The sequence below is a fragment of the Gekko japonicus genome, unplaced genomic scaffold, assembly GCF_001447785.1.
Source record: "Gekko japonicus isolate JY-2015 unplaced genomic scaffold, Gekko_japonicus_V1.1 scaffold1830, whole genome shotgun sequence".
NCBI classification, from domain to species: Eukaryota; Metazoa; Chordata; class Lepidosauria; order Squamata; family Gekkonidae; genus Gekko; species Gekko japonicus.
Window position 1 is genome coordinate 146,644 of NW_015165300.1, and position 26,132 is coordinate 172,775.

The 26,132-nt window shown below is 50.4% G+C and overlaps 1 protein-coding gene across 1 annotated transcript in view; it reads left to right on the forward strand.

Moving 5' to 3' along the window:
* PPIP5K1 (diphosphoinositol pentakisphosphate kinase 1) overlaps window positions 1-26,132 on the forward strand; it is a 72,241-nt gene that overhangs the window by 30,462 nt on the left and 15,647 nt on the right. The window contains exons 18-25 of the mRNA XM_015410394.1: window positions 9,884-10,025; window positions 10,388-10,611; window positions 20,343-20,470; window positions 21,177-21,291; window positions 23,768-23,875; window positions 23,960-24,076; window positions 25,174-25,323; window positions 25,571-25,658. Of these exons, the coding sequence (XP_015265880.1) occupies window positions 9,884-10,025; window positions 10,388-10,611; window positions 20,343-20,470; window positions 21,177-21,291; window positions 23,768-23,875; window positions 23,960-24,076; window positions 25,174-25,323; window positions 25,571-25,658 (1,072 nt within the window). The remainder of the gene's footprint in view (window positions 1-9,883; window positions 10,026-10,387; window positions 10,612-20,342; window positions 20,471-21,176; window positions 21,292-23,767; window positions 23,876-23,959; window positions 24,077-25,173; window positions 25,324-25,570; window positions 25,659-26,132) is intronic.

Consider the following 26,132-nt stretch of genomic DNA (forward strand, 5'->3'; position numbering starts at 1 on the left):
CCCTAGGTGCTGTGGGAGAGTGTTAGTTCCCAGCTTCAGCTACCTAACGGTCTCTAAGCCTTAGCCTGCGCGTGGGAGGCTGCCTAATTGGCCAGTACTGTGGGGGTGTGTGTGCATACGAATACCCTATATCCTATTATACCCAAGGGGCCGCCGCCATTCTTAACAGTGCCTATGTTACTGCATCTGTAGCTCTGCAATAAAAGTATAACCGTTCCTGAATGCGTGTACTTTGTTGTTGGCTGTGGGTTCTGACAGGAAGGAGAGCTTGTACCTGAATAAACCCTGGCCTTAAAGGTGCCACTGGACTGTTTTGGATTTCTAGCTATGGGGGGTGGGGTGGGGGGAATGCACAGATGTGCACAGAAAGAAAAGTCCTAGAAAGCCACCCTCCATTTCCCCCCCTTCTGTGACTAGGAAAGGTCTTAGGTGGTGTCAGATTTGCTCTCCCTCCCAAGGTCCTTCTAAGAGGATACAGGGTACCAGACATGCCTTACCCAGCCCTTGTTAGAGTCCACAGGGAAGGGGTGTGTGTGTGCTTTTCTAAAGGGATGGCCATCTGTAACCTGGTTTCACCACACTCAGTAATGTTCAGCAGCCAGTTGAGAGTGTTATCAGTAATGTTCAGTAACCAGTTGAGTTATCAGTTCATATCAGAGTTGTGCACTTAACAAGAATGCTCAAGGAAAATCGCCAATTGTTGCTGTATTATTGTTCTCACTCAGTTATATTTGTATTGATCTTTGCAAAGTTATAAATAAAATATTTGTTGTTTTTTTTTTTAAAAAAAGGAAAAAACCCTCAAGTCAATCGCAAAGTGGGGGGCAGGAAAGTTCTCCCATCAGCAGGTATTTTTCCTAAGCAGGTTTCCACTTTTTATTTAACTGCAGCAACTAAAACATGTGGACAAGGGGGATCCAATAGATATTATTTACCTTGACTTCCAGAAAGCTTTTGATAAAGTTCCTCATCAAAGGCTCCTAAGTAAGCTCAAAAATCATGGGATAGAAGGACAAGTCCTTTTATGGATCAAAAACTGGCTAGTTCATAGAAAACAGAGAGTGAGTGTAGGTGGGAAATTTTCTCAGTGGAGGGTGGTAAGCAGTGGGGTACCACAGGGATCAGTACTTGGTCCACTGCTTTTTAACTTGTTCATTAATGATTTGGAGATGGGAGTAAGCAGTGAAGTGGCTAAATTTGCGGATGATACAAAGTTGTTCAAGGTGGTGAAAACCAGTGAGGATTGTGAGGCACTCCAAAGGGATCTGTCAAAGATGGGCGAGTGGGCATCAACATGGCAAATGGGGTTCAATGTGGCCAAGTGCAAGGTGATGCACATTGGAGCCAAAAATCCTAAATATAAATACACATTGATGGGGTCTGAACTGGCAGAGACTGAGCAAGAGAGAGATCTTGGAGTTGTAGTGGATAACTCACTGAAAATGTCGAGACAGTGTGTGACTGCAATAAAGAAGGCCAATGCTATGCTGGGGATTATTAGGAAGGGTATTGAAAACAGATCAGCCAATATAATAATGCCCCTATATAAATCAATGGTGAGACCTCATTTGGAATACTGTGTGCAGTTCTGGGCACCACACCTTAAAAAGGATATTATAGCTTTGGAAAAAGTGCAGAAAAGGGCAACTCGAATGATAAAAGGGTTGGAACACTTTCCCTATGAGGAAAGGTTAAAGCGCTTAGGGCTCTTTAGCTTGGAGAAAAGACGACTGAGGGGTGACATGATCGAGGTTTATAAGATTATGCATGGGAAAGAGCAGGTAAAGAAAGAGGTACTTTTCTCCCTTTCTCACAATACAAGAACTCGTGGGCACTCCATGAAACTGCAGAGCGGTCGGGTTAGAACGGATAAAAGGAAGTACTTCTTCACCCAAAGAGTGATTAACACATGGAATTCACTGCCACAGGAAGTGGTGGGTGCTACAAGCATGGACGGCTTCAAAAGGGAATTAGATAAGCATATGGAGCAGAGGTCCATCAGTGGCTATTAGCCACAAGGTATAGCTAGGGGCTCTGGGGCAAGTGATGCTCTGTCTTCTTGGTGCTTGGGGGGGGGGTCAACAGTGGGAGGGCTTCTAATGTCCTGGCCCCACTGCTGGACCTCCTGATGGCACTGGTATTTCTGGCCACTGTGTGACACAGAGTGTTGGACTGGATGGGCCTTTGGCCTGATCCAACATTGGCGTCTCTTATGTTCTTATGTTCTTAAAATGCTTAAACAATGAGAAGCCTTCCTTCCTTCATAGAAATAGACAAGTTTGCTTTTCCCCATCAGGAAGATGCACTGCTAGAGAGAATTTTGCCGTATTAATAAAAAGCACATAAGTGAGAGGCTTGAGATAACTCAGCCACTTGCCCAAAATTCCCCCCCGCCCCCCCATTCCAACCAGCAGCTAACTTAAGTGGCAGGACTGGGAATTGCAATTAGGGTCGCCAGCTCTGGGCTGGTGAAGACCTGGAGATTTGGGGACAGGGCCCTCAGCAGGATACAATGCCACAGAATCCAGCCTCCATGTTTTTCCAGGGAAACTGATCCCTATACTCTACACTATACAGATGTGCAGGAGGGGTCTGAAGATCAAATGTACTATCAGGAGATCTCCAGACTCCACCTGGAGGTTGACATGACCATCCTGACAGAGTTATGAGGCAGAGGGTCAACTTTGCAGCTGGAACTAGAGCTTATCGGGCCTTGCCAGCCATTTTCATGGCACGCAGACCACTCACCTTAGGCAAGCCTTGCTTCTACTTCAGTGTTTTCAGATGCTCTGGGTTTTGCAGCCCTCTAAGGAGGCAGGGTCTAGTGACAGACGGTGGTGGTGCCCAATAAGAGAGACCCGTTTCTTAGCAACGAATTCAGAATCTCGTGCCGACAAGCCATGCCCACCCGAGGGATCACAAACACAAGTTACATTTCAGTTTCCCAGCGTCTTTCCTTTCAGTGCGGAGAAACGAAAGGGATGCATGGAGCGTTATTCCCTTGCATTTCATGGATTCTGTTTGTGCATCTAAAAGCCGGCTTTCTCCCTACATGGGCACAGAGCAGCTCACGAAAGGAAAAATAGTCCAGTGGCACCTTAAAGGATTAACATTTATTTCCTGTGTGTGCACTGACTTGTTTACCTTTTGCAAAGATCTCATGTGACAGACCCGATTTGAAATGGAATGATTTGAAGCGGCTCGAGGAGGAGGGGAGGGAAGGAGGGCGGGGTGCCGGGGTAGCCGCGGGGAGAAGGCTGAAAGGGGGACCAATTAGCTAACTGGAGGACCAATTAGAAAACGAGAGCCTTCAAAGAGGTGAGGCACCGTACTCTTCTCTTCCTGCACTCTCAGTTACAGGTGCGTGAGTTGGGCTGTGTCTCCGCCGCTTGTCCCATTTCATTTATTGCTTCATTCTCCCCGGCTTGTCAATCAGAAGCTCAACAACCTTTAGTGGGCAGGCAGGAAAACAGAGGATTTTTTTTTACTGTGTTGCTCTGCCTTTTAGCCGCCTCCATTTAGCCGCTTGTCAGGGAGCGCAGGCAACCCCTGCTCCAAAAAACCCTCCAAAACCACAATGGCGGTTAAATCTGCTTCCCCTTTGATCTCGTGCTTTCATTTCTGCCTTCTTTTAAACCTACGTACCCAGCTGATTGTCGGCACTGCTTCAAGTAGATTGGGTCTGTCTAGTGACTTATTTCTTTAAACCAAGCCAGGGGCTGGCACGTGTGGGGCTCGCACCTCCTTTGCTCCACCCTCCCCCTCAGTTTGGTGCCAGTTTGGTGTAGTGGTTAAGTGCGCGGACTCTAATCTGGTAGAACCGGGTTTGATTCCCCACTCCTCCACTTGTGCCTGGCTGGATGACCTTGGGCAAGCTGTAGTTCTGATAAGAGCTGTTCTTGAAAAAGAGCAGTTTCTGTCAGAGCTCTCTCAGCCCCACCTCCCTCACAGGGTGTCTGTTGTGGGGAGGGGAAGGGAAAGGAGTTTGTAAGCCGCTCTGACATACCTTTTGGTAGTGAAGGACGGGGTATAAATCCAATCTCTTCTTCTTCTTCAGTTCCAAGACCAGCCACTGGGCAGCTTCGGTTCCCTCCTCAGTGGGTGTTGGCCTGGGCCTCACTTCCTCACTTGGAAACGGGAAGGGGAAGGGTGTGCGCACACAGATAGGCTGGAGCAGAGCAGGGCAGCTGGGTAGTGCGGCTGACAGTGAGGCCTGGCAAAGGAGCTCCTTTTCAGAGCTCGTCCAAATAGCAGAGAGATGGGGGGGGATGCGGGGAGACCACGCGCTCGATCTTCCTGGCCTAGTCCCAGCCAACAACTTTGTCAGCTGCCGAGGGAGGAGGGAGGGAGGCAGAGGAGACTCGCCGATAGGTGGACACAAAGCTCAGGTTCTTGTAAAGACACGCTTGGAAGCACCCACTGGCTCTTCCCGGCGCATCACGCTGCAAAGGTCTGCCTGCCTGGCTCCAGCGCAGCCATCGGGCACCTCTAGGCACCCTCCAGCCACACCTCCCTGCCGCTGCCTTCCAGACACCGCCTGGCGCCTCTCTTGGCCACCTTGGACGTTTTCTCTCCCCCCCTCCCCCCAAGTTATGCTAGGCTCCCAAAGCGAATAGAAGCCCAAAGACTGGCCAACAATGGAGTTGCCCAGCACAGAAGGAGGTGCATCTGGCTGGCCCCAGGTGGTTCGGAAATCCGCAGCAGTCCTCCTCACGGGTGGAATCACCTGAGAACCACAGCCCCCCCCCCAAGTCCTGCTGAACTCGGCCACACCAGCCCTCCCTGCCCAGTGGAGCTGCTCCCACTTTGAGAGGCGCAGAGAGAAAAGTTCAAAGGCAAGCACCCCGCTGCTTCCTCGGCCCTGCAGCCGCCCAACGGCAAAGAAAGTTTCCTCACTGCCAGCCCTGAAGTGGAGCCTTGCTCACTTACCCACGGGCAGTGCAGCCTGCAGCAGTCTTCTGGACCGAGTCTCTGCCTGCTGGGCGCTCGGCGGGCAGGTGGGGAAAGGCACACGGGGGCGGGGCTTGCGGGGCTCCTTCTTGCCGGAGCACCACTCCGGTGCGCTCCGGCAGAAAACGACCCCTGGCTAGAATTAGTATGGAAAACCTGGATTTTAATTAGCTTTCCTGTAATGGAGTCCTATATGGGACTCTAGTGGCTACACCACCTTCTTCATTTTCATGTTTCTGCTGCTACAGTCTTTGTTGGTACTAGTTGCTGCTTCACTATCCTAATTGAAGACACTGATGTACAATTGCTGTCTCATCTGACTACAGTGCCCAGGTCCTGCTATAGGAGATGTGCCGGGGCACAGTAGAGGTGGTGTTGATGCTGTGGAAGGGTGATGGATTGTCGGTGGCATCCCCAGTCCTGGACAGGAGACTTTGTGAAAGGGGAGTGACAGGGTTAGGGCTGCCTATAGGCTGTGGAGTGTAGCCTGGGGTAGGAGGATGCTGAGGTCCATGTGTGTGCTGTGTGTAGTGGAGGCAGGACAGGCAGAGAAGGATTGAGATAACACATGTGAGGATGGTGCAAGTCAGAGTCATACAGCGCCACTTCGCCTCTGTCTCCAAACACTGGGTAAGCCCTACATCCATGTAGGCTGGAGATGCACCTTGCTGTGCTAGTATGATTTCTGCATCGGCATAGAACTGAGTGGCTTCAGTGGTGTGTTGTGGCTTGAGTGGGACAATGATCAGCTACTGCATTCAGAACTAGCTGCAGTTTCTGGGTGGTCTTCCAGGTCAGTCCCACAGAGAGTGTGTTGCAGTAGTCCAGCTATGAGCCTATAGTGTTAGTCCACAGACACAGTTTTATGTTAAAGAAAAAAAGAGATGCTTTATTAAAGGAAATCTACTCACAGTTTTTTAAAAAGAGAGAAAGCAGAAAAGTCATGCAAATGTATAAGGGTAGCCAAAGTGAAAGTGGTTAACAGCATTCATTTATTGACTGATGGCCAGGTATAAACTCAGATTCCGAGCCTGTTGACAGAAAGAGTCCTTTATTCTTACATCATTTCCAAGGTAGCCTAAGCCGTGTGCCTTCTGCAATAAGCAGGAAGTGCGATCCTGTTGGCTGACGGGTGGCAAGCCGAGCACACCAAGAGAAACCGTAAGCCAAGTAAATGGAGTAAAGCCCAGGAAGGGTAGCTCTGTAGACACACCAGGCCCCCTGCTGTGCTGCCCCCTCTGGCCTGGGGAGCCGCTCTCCCGTGTCAGTGCCCCCCCCCAGAACACCCTTTACTGCTCCTCTTGATGTCACGGCATCTTGGTCTGAGGTATCCGCTAAGGAGGTCATTTGCCTCATCAAGGGATTAAAACTAGGAAAAGCCCCGGGCTCTGATCTAATCCCTAATGAGCTATTTAAGGCTGATCCACGATGGTGGGCTGCAGTTCTGACCCCAGTTTTTTTCACTCAAATTAACATCAGCGGACAAATACCCGATTTAAGGAAACTGTTATTGTCCCAATATTGAAAAAGGGGTCCAGAAGTGATCTATCCTGCTTTCGACCAATCAGCCTTCTTTCTTCTTTAGGAAAGCTATATTCTGCTTATCTACTAAAGAAGCTCCTGGATTGGGTGGAATCAGAAACCTTATTGGGATATGAACAGATAGGATTTAGGCGGGGTTCTTCAGCATACGACCGCTGCCTCGTTCTTTATCACCTGGCTGAGATATACTCATCCTTTAAGTGGGGGACATCTCTATGCGTCTTTTATTGACCTCAAGGGGGCCTTCAATTCTGTAAATCACCCCAGATTGTGGAACAAATGTAATCAAACTACTACGGACAAAAGACTCCTGGGACTTATTCAACTATTCTATTCAGGTTCAACTGCCCAAGTACGATGTGGGTATGATGGGAATTTAACAAATCCATTTAATTTGGAAAAGGGAGTATGACAGGGATGTTTGTTGGTGCCTTTTTTGTGTTATTTATATTTAAATGATGTAGCAATAATCTTTAATGACTGCTACCATCCACCAAAATTAGCTGAGATTGGAGTGCCTATTTTGCATTATGCGGATGATGCCGTGATCTTGTCCTAAACTAGGGTCAGGTGGCAAAGGGCCTTGCAGTCTTTTTCTAGTTGTTGCTCTTGAGAAAGCCTGGTGATTAACTATTCAAAATCTAAGATCCTAGTTTCCACCAGGATGAGAAAATGGAACCTGTCTCAGTGGTCCATCAATGGAGCTAATAATGAGCAAGTCAAGGCCTTCTCCTATTTGGGGATTTTACTTTTGGTAGATCTGCCTTGGACCCCCCAACTTAGAACAGTGCTTAACAAAGCAAGCATCATAAAAAGGTTCTTCCATAATAAGAGGGGGAAGTATATTCCTGGAGTGGTGCAAGCTTTTAATTTGGAAGTGGTTCCCCGTATCCTTTATGGCTCAGGTATGTGGATTAAAGCTATCTCTGACCAACCCTTTGATCAACTTTGATCAACCCTTTGATCAACTTTGATCAACCCTTAGCCCAATTTTTAGGGAAAATACTGAATATTCCCTGCTGTGTTTCAAACATTGTATTGCGGGTAGAATTTGGACAGATGGGAAGCCAGAGCGTGGTTTTATGTCTTTAAACTGAAATTAAAACAGCTGTGTGTCAGGTTCATAAGAACATAAGAACATAAGAGACGCCAATGTTGGATCAGGCCAAAGGCCCATCCAGTCCAACACTCTGTGTCACACAGTGGCCAGAAATACCAGTGCCATCAGGAGGTCCACCAGTGGGGCCAGGACATTAGAAGCCCTCCCACTGTTGACCCCCCCCAAGCACCAAGAAGACAAAGCATCACTTGCCCCAGAGCCCCTATCTATACCTTGTGGCTAATAGCCACTGATGGACCTCTGCTCCATATGCTTATCTAATTCCCTTTTGAAGCCGTCCATGCTTGTAGCCGCCACCACTTCCTGTGGCAGTGAATTCCATGCGTTAATCACTCTTTGGGTGAAGAAGTACTTCCTTTTATCCGTTCTAACCTGACCGCTCTGCAGTTTCATGGAGTGCCCACGAGTTCTTGTATTGTGAGAAAGGGAGAAAAGTACCTCTTTCTTTACCTGCTCTTTCCCATGCATAATCTTATAAACCTCAATCATGTCACCCCTCAGTCGTCGTTTCTCCAAGCTAAAGAGCCCTAAGCGCCTTAACCGTTCCTCATAGGGAAAGTGTTCCAACCCTTTTATCATTCGAGTTGCCCTTTTCTGCACTTTTTCCAAAGCTATAATATCCTTTTTAAGGTGTGGTGACCAGAACTGCACACAGTATTCCAAATGAGGTCTCACCATTGATTTATATAGGGGCATTATTATATTGGCTGATCTGTTTTCAATACCCTTCCTAATAATCCCCAGCATAGCATTGGCCTTCTTTATTGCAGTCACACACTGTCTCGACATTTTCAGTGAGTTATCCACTACAACTCCAAGATCTCTCTCTTGATCAGTCTCTGCCAGTTCAGACCCCATCAATGTGTATTTATATTTAGGATTTTTGGCTCCAATGTGCATCACCTTGCACTTGGCCACATTGAACCCCATTTGCCATGTTGACGCCCACTCGCCCATCCTTGACAGATCCCCTTGGAGTGCCTCACAATCCTCACTGGTTTTCACCACCCTGAACAACTTTGTATCATCCGCAAATTTAGCCACTTCACTGCTTACTCCCATCTCCAAATCATTAATGAACAAGTTAAAAAGCAGTGGACCAAGTACTGATCCCTGCGGTACCCCACTGCTTACCACCCTCCACTGAGAAAATTGCCCACCTACACTCACTCTCTGTTTTCTATGAACTAGCCAGTTTTTGATCCATAAAAGGACTTGTCCTTCTATCCCATGATTTTTGAGCTTACTTAGGAGCCTTTGATGAGGAACTTTATCAAAAGCTTTCTGGAAGTCAAGGTAAACAATATCTATTGGATCCCCCTTGTCCACATGTTTGTTCACCCCCTCAAAGAACACTAACAGGTTAGTGAGACAAGATCTTCACTTACAGAAACCGTGCTGAGTCTGCCTCAATAGGTTTTGTTCATCTATGTGCCTACTAATTCTTTCCTTAATAATGGTTTCCACCAATTTACCCGGTATCGACGTCAGACTGACTGGCCTGTAATTTCCCGGCTCTCCTCTGGAACCCTTTTTAAAGATGGGAGTGACATTAGCTACCTTCCGATCCTCAGGAATGGAGGCAGATTTTAAGGAAAGATTACATATCTTTGTCAGGAGATCCACAACTTCACATTTGAGTTCTTTCAGAACTCTCGGATGTATGCCATCTGGGCCTGGTGATTTATCAGTTTTTAAGTTGTCTATCAGTTTTAGGACCTCCTCTCTCGTCACCTCAATCTGACTCAGGTCTTTCAACACCCCTCCTGAAATCAGTGGTAAGTTTGTAAGCTGCTCTGAGACTCCTTTGGGTAGTGAAGGGCCATGGGGTATACATTCAATCTCTTCGCTTTTGCTCAGCGATAAGGATCCAAAGTTTACTCTAGCAACTGCAAAATTTTATTTTTATTTTTTTATTTTTAGATTTATATCCCGCCCTACCCGTCCTTTTAGCCCTTGCATTAAAAAAGAATAAGGAGCAAGTATCTTTTGCTATTCAAGATCTGTGAACCAATGAGCTTCTAAGGGTATAAAAGGAAAGACATATATGCCAAGCAGTTGTCAATGGCTAGGAAGTGTGTTAGGTATGAAGGGAAATCCACACCCTAGTTTTCCTGGACAAGGTGGAGTGGGGAACGAAGGCCTTGCCCTGGCAGACAGGATGGAGCTGGTTCAGCTTCCAGATCCCGAGATGGGATCTGAGGATGGCTCAGCCCAGCCCTGTGAGAAGCAGAAGTGTGGATTAACCCTTGATGTGTCCTGTGCTTTCAGCTGGCACCAACTGGCAGTGCCTCGCTCGTCAAGTCCATGGAAGTCATCCAGAACCCTGTGGACGTCTGTGACCAGGTGTTTGCCCTGATCGAGAGTCTTACCTGCCAGATCCAGAAACACTTGGAGGACCCTAAGTTTGCAGGTGGGGAGAATAATAGCTGGACTGTGTGTGTGTGTGTGTGTGTGTGTGTACACACTATGGGTCTTCCTCATCTGGATTCCTTTTCTCTCCTGTGGGCAACGTTCCCGCTAAGCTGAGTTAGTGTGAGTTAGCTCACAGTTTTTTAGCCTCCAGCTCACAGGTTTTTGTCTTAGCTCAGGGAAGGAGGGCTCCAGAGCCAACTAATTGATGCAGGAGCCAAATTGCCCGCTCACAGCTCTCATGCCAGTAGCTCACAAAGTAGAATTTTTGCTCACGGGACTCCACAGCTTAGAGGGAACGTTGCCTTTGGGTATGCTGATCTTTTACTGATCGTGACTGAGTGCTCACCGTTGCTTCCTCAGACCTTCAGCTTTACCACAGTGAGACATTGGAGCTGATGCTGCAACGCTGGAAGAAGCTAGAGAAGGATTTCCGCCTGAAGAACAGGCGCTATGACATCAGCAAGATCCCGGACATCTACGACTGTATCAAGTATGATGTGCAGCACAACACCTCCCTCAAACTGGAGGGCACTGCTGAGCTTTTCAGGCTCTCCAAGGCTCTGGCGGACATCGTCATCCCCCAGGTACGGCATGCTCCACTTGGAATGGCGGGAAATCTGGTTCCTGATGGGCAGCAAACTCTGACTGGAGTGGAGCGCACGTAGACACAGTAGCTGGGTTATGAGAAAGAGGAAGTGCTTCATTCGGCTCAATGCAGGAACCAGTAAATAATACGAAAGCAAGAGGCACTTCAAGCAAAGAACAGGTAATACATGATGCGTAAGATGCCTAATATGGGGGCAGTGGAAAGGTAAACATGTCACTTTCAGGCAAAGCAAGTTAAAAAACCATAGCTAAATGAAGTAAACAAAAGACGCATCTAGCCAAATATAAAAGATAAATGCCCAATAAAAACAAATCATGCAGACAAATAGCAGGTGGTTAGATTGCTTACCCTATAATTACCTCCTGCCTGTCTAGTTGAAAGCTAAGCGCTTTTAAGTTACCCTGCACTGTTCTAAAGCAGACTGTTTAGCTACCTTCTCTTGTTTCCTTTGGATGTCTGAAATGGAATTCTTCCAAAAGGGGGGAGCCTCCAGGAATACCCCCAAAAGGAGAAAATGAAAAATACAACCTCGCATAATAATGACACCAGAAAGAGGCAGAGCAATAAGGAAAGAAGCAAGGATGGGGTGAGAGGACGAGCAGGACTGGAAGAAGATCCGGCCGTGGGTGGTTCTGCCGTGGTCTGCCCTTTGTCACGAATCGGAGGCAGCCCCTCCCACTGTGGGAAGTGTCATATCCTCTCAGACCCCCTTGCTTCTTCCTCTGAGCTGGCAAGTGGGTTTAGTTCACTTGACTTCCACCCTCTTCTGAAGAGTGGACGCAAAGGTGGCAGGTACTTAGGCTGTTTTCCAACCTTGGTGCAGCTTCTGGTTTTGTTCCCCGGATTGTCTTGGCGTGCTTCTCCCTCCCTCCCTCCCACCTGGGAAAGATTCTGGATAGGCCAGTTGTATTGCTGGGGAGGGGCTGTCCCTGGTAAATGCTTGTTACCTGATCCCCACACGTCTTGCAACGCTGGGTTTTGGTGCTCCTGGCTGGAATATTAAAATGTCCTGGCTGCCCAGTGACAGTGCAGCCAAATGCTGAGAGCTCTCCTCCTCCAGTTCCCCTTCAGTGGAGGAAGTAATCCAGCTGGGTAAGGCATGCCTCTGCTTGCTTAGGTAGGGCTATGCAAATTTTGTGTGGCTCCCTATTGGAGTGATCGAAGACTGACCCTCCAGTTCGGATAGCCGTACTGCTTAGGTAGGAGGCTACAGCTTCGCTCCTTTTTCCATAGGCCGTGTCCAGCTGGCTTGGAATGGACGTGGCCAGCCTTCAGGGGACTGTGGCCGTTCCAGCCAGCATGGAGAACCCCATTTGGTATCCCAGGCGGCAGCGCACCAACACTGGTGGGCCCATTCATGGCATGGAGACAGGAAGGCATGGGGGGGAGGGGGGTGACCGGAGGCCAGCAGAGGCAGGCAGTCAGGCAGGAAGTGGGGGGGGGGGGGCTTCTTTTATCCTGTCCAGGTGTGTCGCGGAGAGGGGGGGTGGGGGGGGGGGGGGGGCTCCCTCGTCAGCTGGCTCCTAATTATCATCTGGGTGGAACTCTCCCCTCCCCCTCAGAAATGGGCCAGACCAGGGCAGACGGAGCTTCAGTTAACACACGCACAGCGGACCTGGAGCCAGGAAGGTGCCACTCCAGACCAGGAAGTGGCTAAGACACACACCTCCGCCCATATCCGAGTGCGGGGGACTCACCCTTGGCGAGGGCCATTCAGACAAGGAAGAGTGGGAATGGTCAGGAGAGGAGGCAGAAAGGCAAGAAACCTCATCCAGGCTTTTCCAGGCGGAACATTTCCAACGCCTCCTCAACAAGGTGATTCCTGTGCTTAACTATCAGATCGAGGTGCCAGAGAAGCCCAGGTCATCCCTCTCGGCTACATTGGACAGCATATAGGTTTTAAAAAGCCAGCCAGAGTACAAAGTATCTCCCTCCCCGGATTTCTTCAAGGACGTAATCAAGCTGGAATGGGGCCGCCAACTCAGTATTGTCTATAGCCAAAACGTTTTACTCCCTTCCAGAGGAGGTGATAGAGGACCTCAGGGTGCCCCTAGTGGGTGGTGGCACTGCATTCTGGGGCAGTACTGCCCAAGGATGGGGAGAATGCTCTAAAAGGCTCGTGGACAGCAAGAACGAAATGGCACTGAAGAAATCACACAAGGTGCCATCCCTGGCAATAAGGGCATCGGCAGTGCTCTCAAATTTTACAAGGGCAATCGTCATCTGGGTGGTTGACATAAGACATAAGCCCACTGGTACTGAAGAGGTCCTTGCTTAAGAAGAAGAGTAACAGAATTCACCTTAGACACATCACAGGACGCCATCCATTTCTGTGCCAGTCCACAAGCGGTGAACATAAGCATACAACAAAACTTCTGGCTGACACACTGGACGGTGGACCCACTGTCTAAAGGCACCCTTTCGTCAGAAAAATTCTTGGGCAGACTCGTCTTCAGAGAATCAAACCTGGAAACAGTCTTAGTCGAGTCAAAAGATTAGAAGTGGGCAAAGCCTTCACCCTTGCCCAGCAGAGACAGGGATTCAAAAGCTAGAGCACAACAGTCCTTTTGAGGCTTCAGACAACCAGGACACAGAAGAGATTCCAAAGACTATAGAGGCGTTTTCCCCCCTTCAGATACCGAACCAGTACCCATCAAAGGCAATAAATGCCATTCAGGCAGGACAAGAGTATGCCCACCAAAAAAGTCTTCACCTGACCACATGATTGGGGGGATGGCTCCAATTCTTCTCAGGGGACAAATGGGCACTATCGATCATCATAGAGGGATACAGGATAGAATTTACCTCTTCACCCCCCCACCCGTTACGCCATTCCCAGTCCCAAGATCCTGGGAGAAAAGATGCCTATTAAGTTAAGTGATTCAACACCTGATTCAAATAGGTGCGATAGAGGAGGTCCCCAAGGATCAACATTTCAAGGGGGTCTGCTCAGTACTCTTCATGGTTCCTAAGAGATCCGGGGACTGGAAGGTAGTATTAAACCTGGGAGGGCTCAACAACTGGGTGAAGAGATGGAAGTTCTGGATGGGATCCTTATGGCACGTTCTGCAAGTACTGCAAAAAGAAGATGTCCTGATCTCCTTGGATCTCAAGGAGGCCTATCTTCATGTCCCCCTGCACCCAGGTTCCAGGCAGTGCCTCTGGGTTCTGACACCAAGGGAGCCACATCCAGTACCGAGCTTTGGCCTGTCCTCCGCTCCAAGGGTGTTCACCAAGATCATGGTGATCCTAGTGGCACAGCTGTGACAGAGGGGAATCCACGTGTATACCCCTGTGATGAAACAGGCTCACTTTGACCTGCAGGCCCTATTCTGTCTGCTCCCTTTTTGGGTTGCCACCTCCTGGAGGGAGCCATTCCTCTTTCTTCCACTAGGGTATTCACTGCCCCCACCTGTTCAGTTTAGGGGTCCCAAATGAGAGGAACAGGACTCTCCGTCCCCCCTTCCCAGTTCTGAGGCCTGGCCTCAAGGTCTCCAGGGGCAAAATGCAGCTTTGGCTTTCGCCTGGAAGGCTGGCCACTTGCAATCTGACCTCTTTCCTCCCCCTTGAGGGTGGCCCCCTTTCCACTGTAGCGTGTCCAAAAGCAGGTGGGGCATGATGTGGCACAGAGATTAACCACCAGTATCAACAGATTAAAATATTTATTAAAAAGAAAATGTTTACAAGCACTCTTTAGCACCACACCAGATCAGCAATATGGAAACAAAAGAAATTGGGAATAAGAGCCATCCTTCTGTCCCTCTCTCTAAAACATTCTCTTAACTAGATGTCAAAATTAGGGCAGGCACCTAATCTTAGAAAGTTACAAAGTCCCTAAAGCTCTTCCATTACCTTCTGGCTCCCTGCAGGCATCCAGGCAGACCGCAGGGTCCGAAATGGTGGCCTGCTTCCAACCTCAGACAAGAGATCTGCTCAGTTCAGCATCCCAAGGGAAAACGAGACAATCTTCCCTTTGCGGGGAAGTTTTGTTAATCTTCTGTGTCTACCCACTTTACATCACTCTTTACACCCCTTTTGACCTGGTCTGGCCAGGTCACAGGTGCGTCCTGGGACACCTGGAAGGCTTTCTGGGAAATCTCCAGGCCAGTTAGCACCAAATCCCTCAATGGACTCTCTCAACCAGGTCATTAGCATTTCTATGGCTGGAATCTGACATGCAATTGAACTGACTTTGCCCATTCTTTAAACTAAGGGGGGAGGTAGGGAGGGACAGTCCACTGCCTGCCAACCCTGCTCCAGGAGTAAAATGCCTTTCTTCACAACCCGTAACTAGGTGACGTCCTGATATGGGCAAAGGATGTAGCTATGGCAATGGAGAGGAGCACACGACTTCCTCATCAATGTTCCAAAGAGCCACATGGAACCATCAAGGGACCTAGTGCACCTCAGGGCCAGAATGTGCACACACCCAGCCAAGGTCTTCCTCCCAAGAGAAGAACAGCAGAAAACCAGGACCTTGGTCTTGGGTATCAGGAGCAGCGGCTCCTCAGAGCTCCTGTATTTGGGAGCAGTTCGGGGCCTCCTGATCTCAGCCACAGATTTGGTGCTGTGGGCACTGTCCCAGTCAGGACCCTACAGTGGAGTCTCTTGCCCTCCCAAAGGGACATATCATGGTGCAAACACAGATGGATCAAGAGCCTGACGAGCCTGAAAAAGGAGCTGAAATGGTGGATGGTGAGCAAGAACCTGACCAAAGGGATCAGCTTTACTCAGCTGTGTCAAATTGTAGTAACCACGGAAGCAGCCAAGAGAGACTGGGGAGCCCATTGCATGGGCATGGTGACCCAAGGCGATGGGACAGCTCGGAGGAGGCACACGGCACCAACCGACTGGAGCTTCGTGCAGTCCATAAGAACATAAGAGACGCCAATGTTGGATCAGGCCAAAGGCCCATCCAGTCCAACACTCTGTGTCACACAGTGGCCAGAAATACCAGTGCCATCAGGAGGTCCAGCAGTGGGGCCAGGACATTAGAAGCCCTCCCACTGTTGACCCCCCCCAAGCACCAAGAAGACAGAGCATCACTTGCCCCAGAGCCCCTAGCTATACCTTGTGGCTAATAGCCACTGATGGACCTCTGCTCCATATGCTTATCTAATTCCCTTTTGAAGCCATCCATGCTTGTAGCACCCACCACTTCCTGTGGCAGTGAATTCCAAGTGTTAATCACTCTTTGGGTGAAGAAGTACTTCCTTTTATCCGTTCTAACCCGACCGCTCTGCAGTTTCATGGAGTGCCCACGAGTTCTTGTATTGTGAGAAAGGGAGAAAAGTACCTCTTTCTTTACCTGCTCTTTCCCATGCATAATCTTATAAACCTCGATCATGTCACCCCTCAGTCGTCTTTTCTCCAAGCTAAAGAGCCCTAAGCGCTTTAACCTTTCCTCATAGGGAAAGTGTTCCAACCCTTTTATCATTCGAGTTGCCCTTTTCTGCACTTTTTCCAAAGCTATAATATCCTTTTTAAGGTGTGGTGACCAGAACTGCACACAGTATTCCAAATGAGGTCTCACCATTGATTTATATAGGGGCATTATTATATTGGCTGATCTGTTTTCAATACCCTTCCTAATAATCCCCAGCATAGCATTGGCCTTCTTTATTGCAGTCACACACTGTCTCGACATTTTCAGTGAGTTATCCACTACAACTCCAAGATCTCTCTCTTGCTCAGTCTCTGCCAGTTCAGACCCCATCAATGTGTATTTATATTTAGGATTTTTGGCTCCAATGTGCATCACCTTGCACTTGGCCACATTGAACCCCATTTGCCATGTTGACGCCCACTCGCCCATCCTTGACAGATCCCCTTGGAGTGCCTCACAATCCTCACTGGTTTTCACCACCCTGAACAACTTTGTATCATCCGCAAATTTAGCCACTTCACTGCTTACTCCCATCTCCAAATCATTAATGAACAAGTTAAAAAGCAGTGGACCAAGTACTGATCCCTGCGGTACCCCACTGCTTACCACCCTCCACTGAGAAAATTGCCCACCTACACTCACTCTCTGTTTTCTATGAACTAGCCAGTTTTTGATCCATAAAAGGACTTGTCCTTCTATCCCATGATTTTTGAGCTTACTTAGGAGCCTTTGATGAGGAACTTTATCAAAAGCTTTCTGGAAGTCAAGGTAAATAATATCTATTGGATCCCCCTTGTCCACATGTTTGTTCACCCCCTCAAAGAACACTGAAGTCCGCCTGGGACTTCAGCCTTCCAGCAGGTCCTGTGGGGTTGAGCACGTGTTGGTTCACACTTGACAGCATGTCAACAAAGGCCCACATCAATCGCCAAGGAGGTACCAGATCAAGATCTCTGTTCCTGGAAGCCAAGCGCCTCCTACTGTGAGCAGAAAGGGACCTAGCTAGTCTACAGTAGGCGGTGCACCTCAAGGGCCTAGCCAACCTGGAAGCAGACTGATTAAGCAGGAAAGACTTGGACCCAGGGGAATGGATGCTGAACAGAGACGTAGTCATCCAGGTCACCTGTAGGTTTGGAGTCCCAGTGATGGACCTACTAGTGACGCCAAACAACTGCAAAACACGGATCGTCCTAGATTTCATGAGGCCAGAGCAGAGGGCGAGGATGTAGTCTCTCACCCATGGCCTGAGGTCCTGCTTTATGCCTTCCCCCCAGCGCCCCCTATCAGCCAGATGCTCATCAGGAGGGAGGAGGCAGAAGTGATATTTGTAGTGCCCTTCTGCCCAAGATGGCCATGGTTCTTGGACTTCATGCAGATGTCAAGTGCACCACCCTGGAGCCTGCCACACATGCCAGATATCCTATATCAAGGGCCAGTCCTTCACCTAGACCCAGCCTGGCTGTACCTGACTGCATGGAAATTGAACAGGTGGACTTAGAAGCTCACAGTTTCCCTAGCGGAATAGTAGACATTATGCTTCAGTCCAGAAGACCGTCTACAAGGCACATATGTAGCCACATGTGGCGGACATTCTGGAAATTGGGCAAATAGCAAAAAGCTGGACCCACTACATCCATCCCACAGGGACACGGTGACCTTCCTCTACGATGGTTGGAAACAAGGCCAACACGTTGGAGCGGCAGAGTGCAGCCCTCAACTCTATTCTGGGCCTTCGGAGGCTCAAGAACCTGTCCACAAACAAGCCTATGAAGTGCTTCATGATGGGAACAAGGCAGTTGGAACCACCTGTCAGAAACAGCTTTCCCACTTGGAGCCTCCCCCCTTCAAGCCACTGAAATCTGTGGGACTCAAGTCCCTATCATGGAAGGTGGCCTTCCTGGTAGCAGCAGTGACGTCCACAAGGAGGTTGTCGGGAACGGCATCCGTGTCGTCTAGGAAGGAGCCATGTGTGTCTCCCAGAAGGACTCGGTTACACTGAGAACAGATCCTTCATTCATACCCAAATTAACTCAGCACTTCATCTAAATCAGACAATAATATTACCCTCTTTCTGCATCAACATCCAAAAGAAAAAGTCTGGCGTCAGCTAGACGTGCGCAGGGCTCTGCACGTTCATTTGGACAGAATAGTGCCTTTGAGACTCACAGACTCCTTGTTTGTCTCGCACAGCAGCAAAAATCTAGGAAGAAAGGTCACAAAATCCACCATCGTATTCTGGGTTAAACAGTGCCTATTTAAGGGGGCGTACGAGGTGCAGGTATCCAACTGGCTAATTAATAGAAAACAGAGAGTGAGTATAAATGGGCAGTTCTCCCAGTGGAGGGGTGTAAGCAGTGGGGTACCACAGGGATCAGTACTTGGTCCACTGCTTTTTAACTTGTTCATTAATGATTTGGAGTTGGGAGTAAGCAGTGAAGTGGCTAAATTTGCGGATGATACGAAGTTGTTCAGGGTGGTGAAAACCAGTGAGGATTGTGAGGCACTCCAAAGGGATCTGTCAAAGATGGGCAAGTGGGCGTCAACATGGCAAATGGGGTTCAATGTGGCCAAGTGCAAGGTGATGCACATTGGAGCCAAAAATCCTAACTATAAATACACATTGATGGGGTCTGAACTGGCAGAGACAGATCAAGAGAGAGATCTTGGAGTTGTAGTAGATAACTCACTGAAAATGTCGAGACAGTGTGTGACTGCAATAAAGAAGGCCAATGCTATGCTGGGGATTATTAGGAAGGGTATTGTAAACAGATCAGCCAATATCATAATGCCGCTATATAAATCAATGGTGCGACCTCATCTGGAATACTGTGTGCAATTCTGGTCACCACACCTTAAAAAGGATATTATAGCTTTGGAAAAAGTGCAGAAAAGAGCAACTCGAATGATAAAAGGGTTGGAACACTTTCCCTATGAGGAAAGGTTAAAGCGCTTAGGGCTCTTTAGCTTGGAGAAACGACGACTGAGGGGTGACATGATTGAGGTTTATAAGATTATGCATGGGAAAGAGCAGGTAGAGAAAGAGGTACTTTTCTCCCTTTCTCACAATACAAGAACCCGTGGGCACTCCATGAAATTGCTGAGCGGTCGGGTTAGAACGGATAAAAGGAAGTACTTCTTCACCCAAAGAGTGATTAACACTTGGAATTCACTGCCACAGGAAGTGGTGGCAGCTACAAGCATGGACGGCTTCAAAAGGGAATTAGATAAGCATATGGAGCAGAGGTCCATCAGTGGCTATTAGCCACAAGGTATAGATAGGGACTCTGGGGCAAGTGATGCTCTGTCATCTTGGTGCTTGGGGGGGGGTCAACAGTGCCAGCCAGATCACAGCTCACTCAGCCAGAGCAGCAGTAGAGGAAACCTGCAGAGCCACCACGTGGGCATCCTTCTCTGCCTTCGTCAAGTACTGTCGTATTGACCAGACGGCCTCAGCAGAGGCAGCCTTTGGCAGGAGGGTTTTATGGCGGGTGGTTGATCCATAGAACATGAGAGGGATCCTGCCCAGATGTGCAGCTTGGGCAAATAATAATAATAAATAAAGCTAACCAGTTGGATGACGTCCCTCATGGCAGGAGAATGAAACATTCGACCTTAGCTGAAGGTTTCTTTTCTTTAGTGGGGCGGGATCCATTTCTTACCCCAAAATTATTTTATTTTAAAAATATGTGTGTCTGTGTGTGTGTGTATAGAGGGGGGGGGAGGTGAAAAGAAGGAAAAGAGAGAGAAAGTGTGAAGGCGCACGTGTGTGATCTTAGTGAAGAGAGAGGCAAGTGAAGAACACGTGCAGCAGGGCTTGGATGTGACGAGAGGGTCCGCCTTCCGATCACTCCAGTAGGGAGCCACACAAGATTTGCACAGCCCCGCCTGGAGCGAGCAGAGGCATATGACCTAACCACAGCTGGATGACTTCACCCCACTGAAGAGAAGAAACCTTCAGGTAAGGTCCCATGTTTTGTTCTCACCTGGTTTGGGGATCAGATCAACCCCCACTGGCAGGGAGGTATCTGTGGGCTTCATGGAGTTAAAGGTCTCTAATCTGGAGAACCAGGTTCAGTTCCACATGCCTCCTCGTGAAGCCAGCTTGGGTCAGTCACAGCTCTTTCAGAGCTCTCTCAGCCCAAAAACAAGTCTAGCTCACCACTAAAAGAGCTAGAACTCCTCCTGGCTATGCGACACACAATGCCATACAATAGCAATAGCTGTTACTGAAGGCCAGCCATGGCTTTTGTGGCAAGTTGCATCTCCAAGTCGATCTTTTGTTGTCTCCACCTCTCCCTCCCTCCCTCCCTCCCTCCTTGCAGGAATATGGGATCAGCAGACAGGAGAAGCTGGAGATTGCGGTTGGCTTCTGCCTGCCTCTCATCAGGAAGATCCAGCTGGACCTCCAGAGGACCCATGAGGATGAGTCAGTGAACAAACTGCACCCCCTGTAAGGACTGTGCAGGAGGAGGGTCTTGATGGGGAGGGATGTAGGGTGCCCTGGAGAAAATCCTCCCCTGGCCCAGCGAGCCTCTCCAGTTTTAGCAGCATGCAGAAGGCCCCACGGCGGCAGCAGCAGCAGCAGCAGCAGCCCTGGGTCGGGTCCTGCTGTGGGTGGCTTCTGTCTGCGTGCTGCGGCCTCTGGTGGCCACTGGCTGTGTCTGCCTAAGGATGGCTTGTGTCATCTCCTGTCCCTGGACCATCATACTGCCATCTGGTGCAGGCTCTAGGTTTCTCGGCCTTTTGCAGGACCAGAGCCAGTTTGGTGTAGTGGTTAAGTGTGCGGACTCTAATCTGGGAGAACTGGGTTTGATTCCCCACTCCTCCACTTGCAGCTGCTGGATGACCTTGGGCAAGCCGTAGTTCTGACAAGAGCTGTCCTTGAAAGGGCAGTCCTTGAAAGAGCTCTCTCAGCCCCACCTGCCTCACAGGGTGTCTGTTGTGGGGAGGGGAAGGGAAAGGAGTTTGTAAGTTGCTCTGAGACTCCGAGTGAAGGGTGGGGTATAAATCCGATCTCTTCTCTTCTTCTTGGTGCGAGGCCATGTAGATAAACTGCTGTTAACATTGCCCCTCTCTGAGTTTTGAAGCCATCTGTGGCCTGCATCATACATTGCCTGGATGGTAACTTGTGATGCTACTGATTACTCTGTTTTCAGGTATTCAAGAGGGGTCTTGTCTCCAGGGCGCCATGTCCGAACGCGCTTGTATTTCACCAGTGAGAGCCATGTCCACTCCCTGCTCAGCATATTCCGCTACGGTGGCCTCCTGGATGTAAGTGTGCTGCCGACAAAGGTTCTGTGACTATAGGAAACACAAGGCAAACGAAAAAGCATGACGTGCCGTTGGGGTGTGTGTGTTTAAGTAGGACACTGCAATAAAAATTGAGGTGATAACGATCGATAGTGCAATCAGTTGTGCAATAGACTGCATAACTGTTCCTTACGGAAGCAACCTCCTGTGCTTTTCCATTATATTAATATTATGATTTGTAAAAACACACTCCTGAGCATTTAGGTTTTGCACATTCTGAGGAGCAATGGAAGTGTGGGGGCCTTCCTGACTACCTCAGGCAGGCCATTCCACAAGGCGGGGGCCGCTACGGAGGAAGCGTGTGAACAGGTGGCTGCTGACCTTCCCCATTGGCCGGGAGGCACCTTCGGAAGGCTTTGCTCAGATGAGCATAGCTGTCGTGTTGCGGCCGTCCAGCCTGTGTGTGGGTCTGAGGCCGTCAAGGGCTTTGTAGGGGACGGCCAGAACCAAGAACTGAACCCAGTAGCTTGATTGGTAACCAGGGAAGTGTCTGCAGGATGGGTGTGGCATGCGTGTGATGTTCTGAGCCACCTGGAGTTCCAGAGTTGCCTTTAAGGGCAGATCCAAGTGGGGAGGGGACGTCACAGTAGTGTCCAGCCTCCAGGCAGCCTTTGCATGGAGGCATGCGGCCAGATCAGCCAAATCCAGGTGGGGCCCTTTTCCAAGTGAAGTGAAGCTGAACCAATTGCTTCTTGGCCGCCACGTTGGCTCGACTCTTCAGCAGTGAAGTTGGATCCATCGTCACCCCCACATGGCTCTTGATCAAGTCCCTCAAAGGCAGACGGGGCTGCCCTTTAGGACTCCAGCCCCTTCCCAGTTGCCATGACTTCCATCTTGTCTCAGGACTCTGTCCCGACTTGTTCACTGTTAGCTACTTAGCCACAGCGGTCAGGCAGCACTGGGTGTAGGACTAAGCCTTGGCGAGCACCGGGCAGGTCCTGCGCAGATGAGAGCTGGTCCCCAGCATCACGCCTCTGCGTCTTCGTAAATAAGGAACCGTTAAGCCAATCCAGCGCATCTCCCTCCAAATGTCTCAATAAGACGGCCTGGACCCACCACGGTATCCAAGGCTGCTTATAAATCCAGCAAAGAGGTACGCAAGCCCTGTCTGTGTTCAGTCACAGATCATCGACAAAGGCTACCCGGGCTACCTCTGTCCTGTGGCCAAGCTTGAACCCAGACTGAAAAGAGGTCTTAGGCAGATAACCTGGGGTTGCTCTGCTACCTCTCTATCACTTTGCTCCGGAAAGGCAAATCAAAGTGCCGGTGATAATTGGCCACATCGTTCTCCTCCATCGGCGGAGGAAAGTGTGGACTTTGCCTCCTCCTTGCTCTGTGGACAGAGGGCCTCTGCAGATGTTTGTAAAGGCTTCCACTGTCCTGAGGAGGTTCATGTCTTGCCAAGATTCCGGTAGAGGCAGACCCACCTTTAGCGTCACAGCCACACGAGAGAGAATTCTCTCTGAAGACCTGTAAGTGGTCTACCCTGCATTGATCTTGTTGCCACGAGGTTGTGGGAATCGGGTAAACTGCTAAGCACAGAAAGACCCTCTCTGTACTCCTAAGGCCATGCTGGTCAAGGAAGCAGTGACAATCTGGCTGGCCCCCTGGCTGTTGAGTCATCCTTTCACTGTGAGCTTCTGGGCAGCTCTGGGCATTGGGAACCTTTGTGGAGGAAATGGGACAGATCTTCCTTGTGAGGAAAGGGAGTTTGTGTGCGGGCCTTTGGGAGGTCATACAGCTGAACCACAAACCTGCCTTTCTTGGTCGTGATGCTTAAGAAATTCTCCTTTACCAAGTTTCTTTCTGGAGAAGAACTTGTAATGATGGAAGCTAGGATTCTTCTGGAGCTGTTTTTCTGGAATGCACAGACAAAAAGCAGTGCAAATAAAAACGAAATGAAGCCCTTCAAACCTAAGCCTGTGTGTACTGATTTGTGTGTGTGTATGTGTGGCACACAGGGTTATTTTTGAAGGGTGCGTGTGTGTATTTGTGTTGCACAGTAGCATACTTACTTCATGCTTCTGTGGAAGGGCAGCCAATTCTTGACTATATATTTTTTTTTGTGTGTGATTTTTTTATATGTGCATGTGTGTGAGTGAGTATGCACCTGGAAGCCATGGTGACCTCTGGTGACTGCCCCTACTGGGGGCCTGGAGGATATTTGCCGCCGGTATTCCAAGAGAGCCTCCCCTCGAAGTACTTGCCAGAATCGACCCTGCTTCGGTTCTGAGATCTGGCTAGATCGGGCTTGCCTGGGCTGTCTGGGGGTCAGGGCTCTTTACTGTATTTATAATGTCAAGGGAGTAAACTTTTTCCTCGTGTGCAGTCCTCTCGTGACTTCCCTGTTCCCTGTTGGAAGACAGCTGGAGCAGAACCAGGGTAGGATGGCACCCTGGGGGGACCCACTGACCCCTGCTCCTTGCCTCTGTGGCAGGAATCGAAAGACCCCCAGTGGAAGAGGGCCGTGGACTACCTGAGTGCCATTTCGGAGCTGAACTATATGACTCAGATCGTCGTCATGCTCTACGAGGACAATAATAAGGTGAGGGGGAGGGGCAGAAGTGTGTGCCGGGGGGGCGGGGCGGGGGCAGGGCCTCTGCGTCAACCCACCTGGCTGTTTTGGCAGGACCCCTCTTCCGAGGAGAGGTTCCACGTGGAGCTGCATTTCAGCCCGGGGGTGAAGGGCTGCGAGGAGGACGGCAGTGCCCCGGCGGGCTCTGGCTTTCGGCCTGCGTCAGCAGAGGTGAGTCTCTGTCCGGGCAGCACAGCCTCCGCCCCCCCTCCTAGCTTCTGGGCCGGCCTGCTTGGGGGGAGGCTCCCTGGCCGGGCTGGTGCCTCCTGCTTGGGGATCAGTGCGAGGAGAGTGCCACAGGCCGGACACGGCCCCCGTGTGTTTCCCTGCAGAAGGAAGCCAAGAAGCTATTTGTGTTGCACAGTAGCATACTTACTTCATGCTTCTGTGGAAGGGCAGCCAATTCTTGACTATATATTTTTTTTTGTGTGTGATTTTTTTATATGTGCATGTGTGTGAGTGAGTATGCACCTGGAAGCCATGGTGACCTCTGGTGACTGCCCCTACTGGGGGCCTGGAGGATATTTGCCGCCGGTATTCCAAGAGAGCCTCCCCTCGAAGTACTTGCCAGAATCGACCCTGCTTCGGTTCTGAGATCTGGCTAGATCGGGCTTGCCTGGGCTGTCTGGGGGTCAGGGCTCTTTACTGTATTTATAATGTCAAGGGAGTAAACTTTTTCCTCGTGTGCAGTCCTCTCGTGACTTCCCTGTTCCCTGTTGGAAGACAGCTGGAGCAGAACCAGGGTAGGATGGCACCCTGGGGGGACCCACTGACCCCTGCTCCTTGCCTCTGTGGCAGGAATCGAAAGACCCCCAGTGGAAGAGGGCCGTGGACTACCTGAGTGCCATTTCGGAGCTGAACTATATGACTCAGATCGTCGTCATGCTCTACGAGGACAATAATAAGGTGAGGGGGAGGGGCAGAAGTGTGTGTGGGGGGGGCGGGGCGGGGGCAGGGCCTCTGCGTCAACCCACCTGGCTGTTTTGGCAGGACCCCTCTTCCGAGGAGAGGTTCCACGTGGAGCTGCATTTCAGCCCGGGGGTGAAGGGCTGCGAGGAGGACGGCAGTGCCCCGGCGGGCTCTGGCTTTCGGCCTGCGTCAGCAGAGGTGAGTCTCTGTCCGGGCAGCACAGCCTCCGCCCCCCCTCCTAGCTTCTGGGCCGGCCTGCTTGGGGGGAGGCTCCCTGGCCGGGCTGGTGCCTCCTGCTTGGGGATCAGTGCGAGGAGAGTGCCACAGGCCGGACACGGCCCCCGTGTGTTTCCCTGCAGAAGGAAGCCAAGAAGCCTGAGCAGGGGAGCCTGGAGGACCTGGCCCAGTCCAAGGGGGCTGACGAGGTGGACCGGATTCAGCCCGCAGAGCCCGTCTACCTGCAGCGACGGTCGCCTCTGGTCCGTAACCGCAAGACTGGCTCCATGGAGGTAACAGGATCTCTTCCCAAGGGGGGGAGGCCCGAGGCTTTCAGCTTTCTTCCCTGTCTCCTCCCTTTCCCTGACCCCAGGGGGACATGGTGTGGGGCTTTTTCTTTCCCTCAAGACCATCTCTCTTTTTCAACCCCCAACCTCCCCCCCCCCCAAGCTGGGTTTCGTTTGGCCCCTTCCCTGCCCCACTCTGAGTGGCTCTGAGGGGTTCTGCGGATGGCTGCCCACTGAGGACTGTTTCCTGCAGGTGCTGTCCGAGTCCTCTTCCAAAGCCGGAGGGTATCGCCTCTTCTCCTACTCCAGGCACTCCTCAGAAGTGAAGCAGAGCGGCTTAGGTACCGGCTGCGTCTCCCCCGTCAGTCTGTCTCTGATTCATAGGGAATGGTGGGAGGTGGGGCCGGGAGGGAAAGCTCGCACTCCCCCCTGCCCTCCCCCGCAGAAGGGAGCCTGTGCCACCCCAGGTCACTGGGAGGGGCTGCTCCAGCTCTCCATCGCTGTGTCCTCCTGACCTCTCCTTGGTTGGGAGCAGAACTGCAGGGTCCCCCAAGCCCAAACGGGAGCTTTTGCAAGCCTGCCTGAACACAGTGAAGGGGGCCCTCCGATTTGGCATCCTCCAGCAAGCACACGTCTTCTCCCCTGGAGCACAGTGCATGCTTCAGTGCGCGTCTGCGGGCCATCACAGTGTATCTTGCTCCTGGGAAGCGGTGGTTTCCTGTTCTCCTGTGCCATGTGCCTGCTAGTATAACACCATGTTTCCCGTTGCAGTTTTGTGCATCAGTGTACATCATCTCTGCAGACCCGGGTGAGGG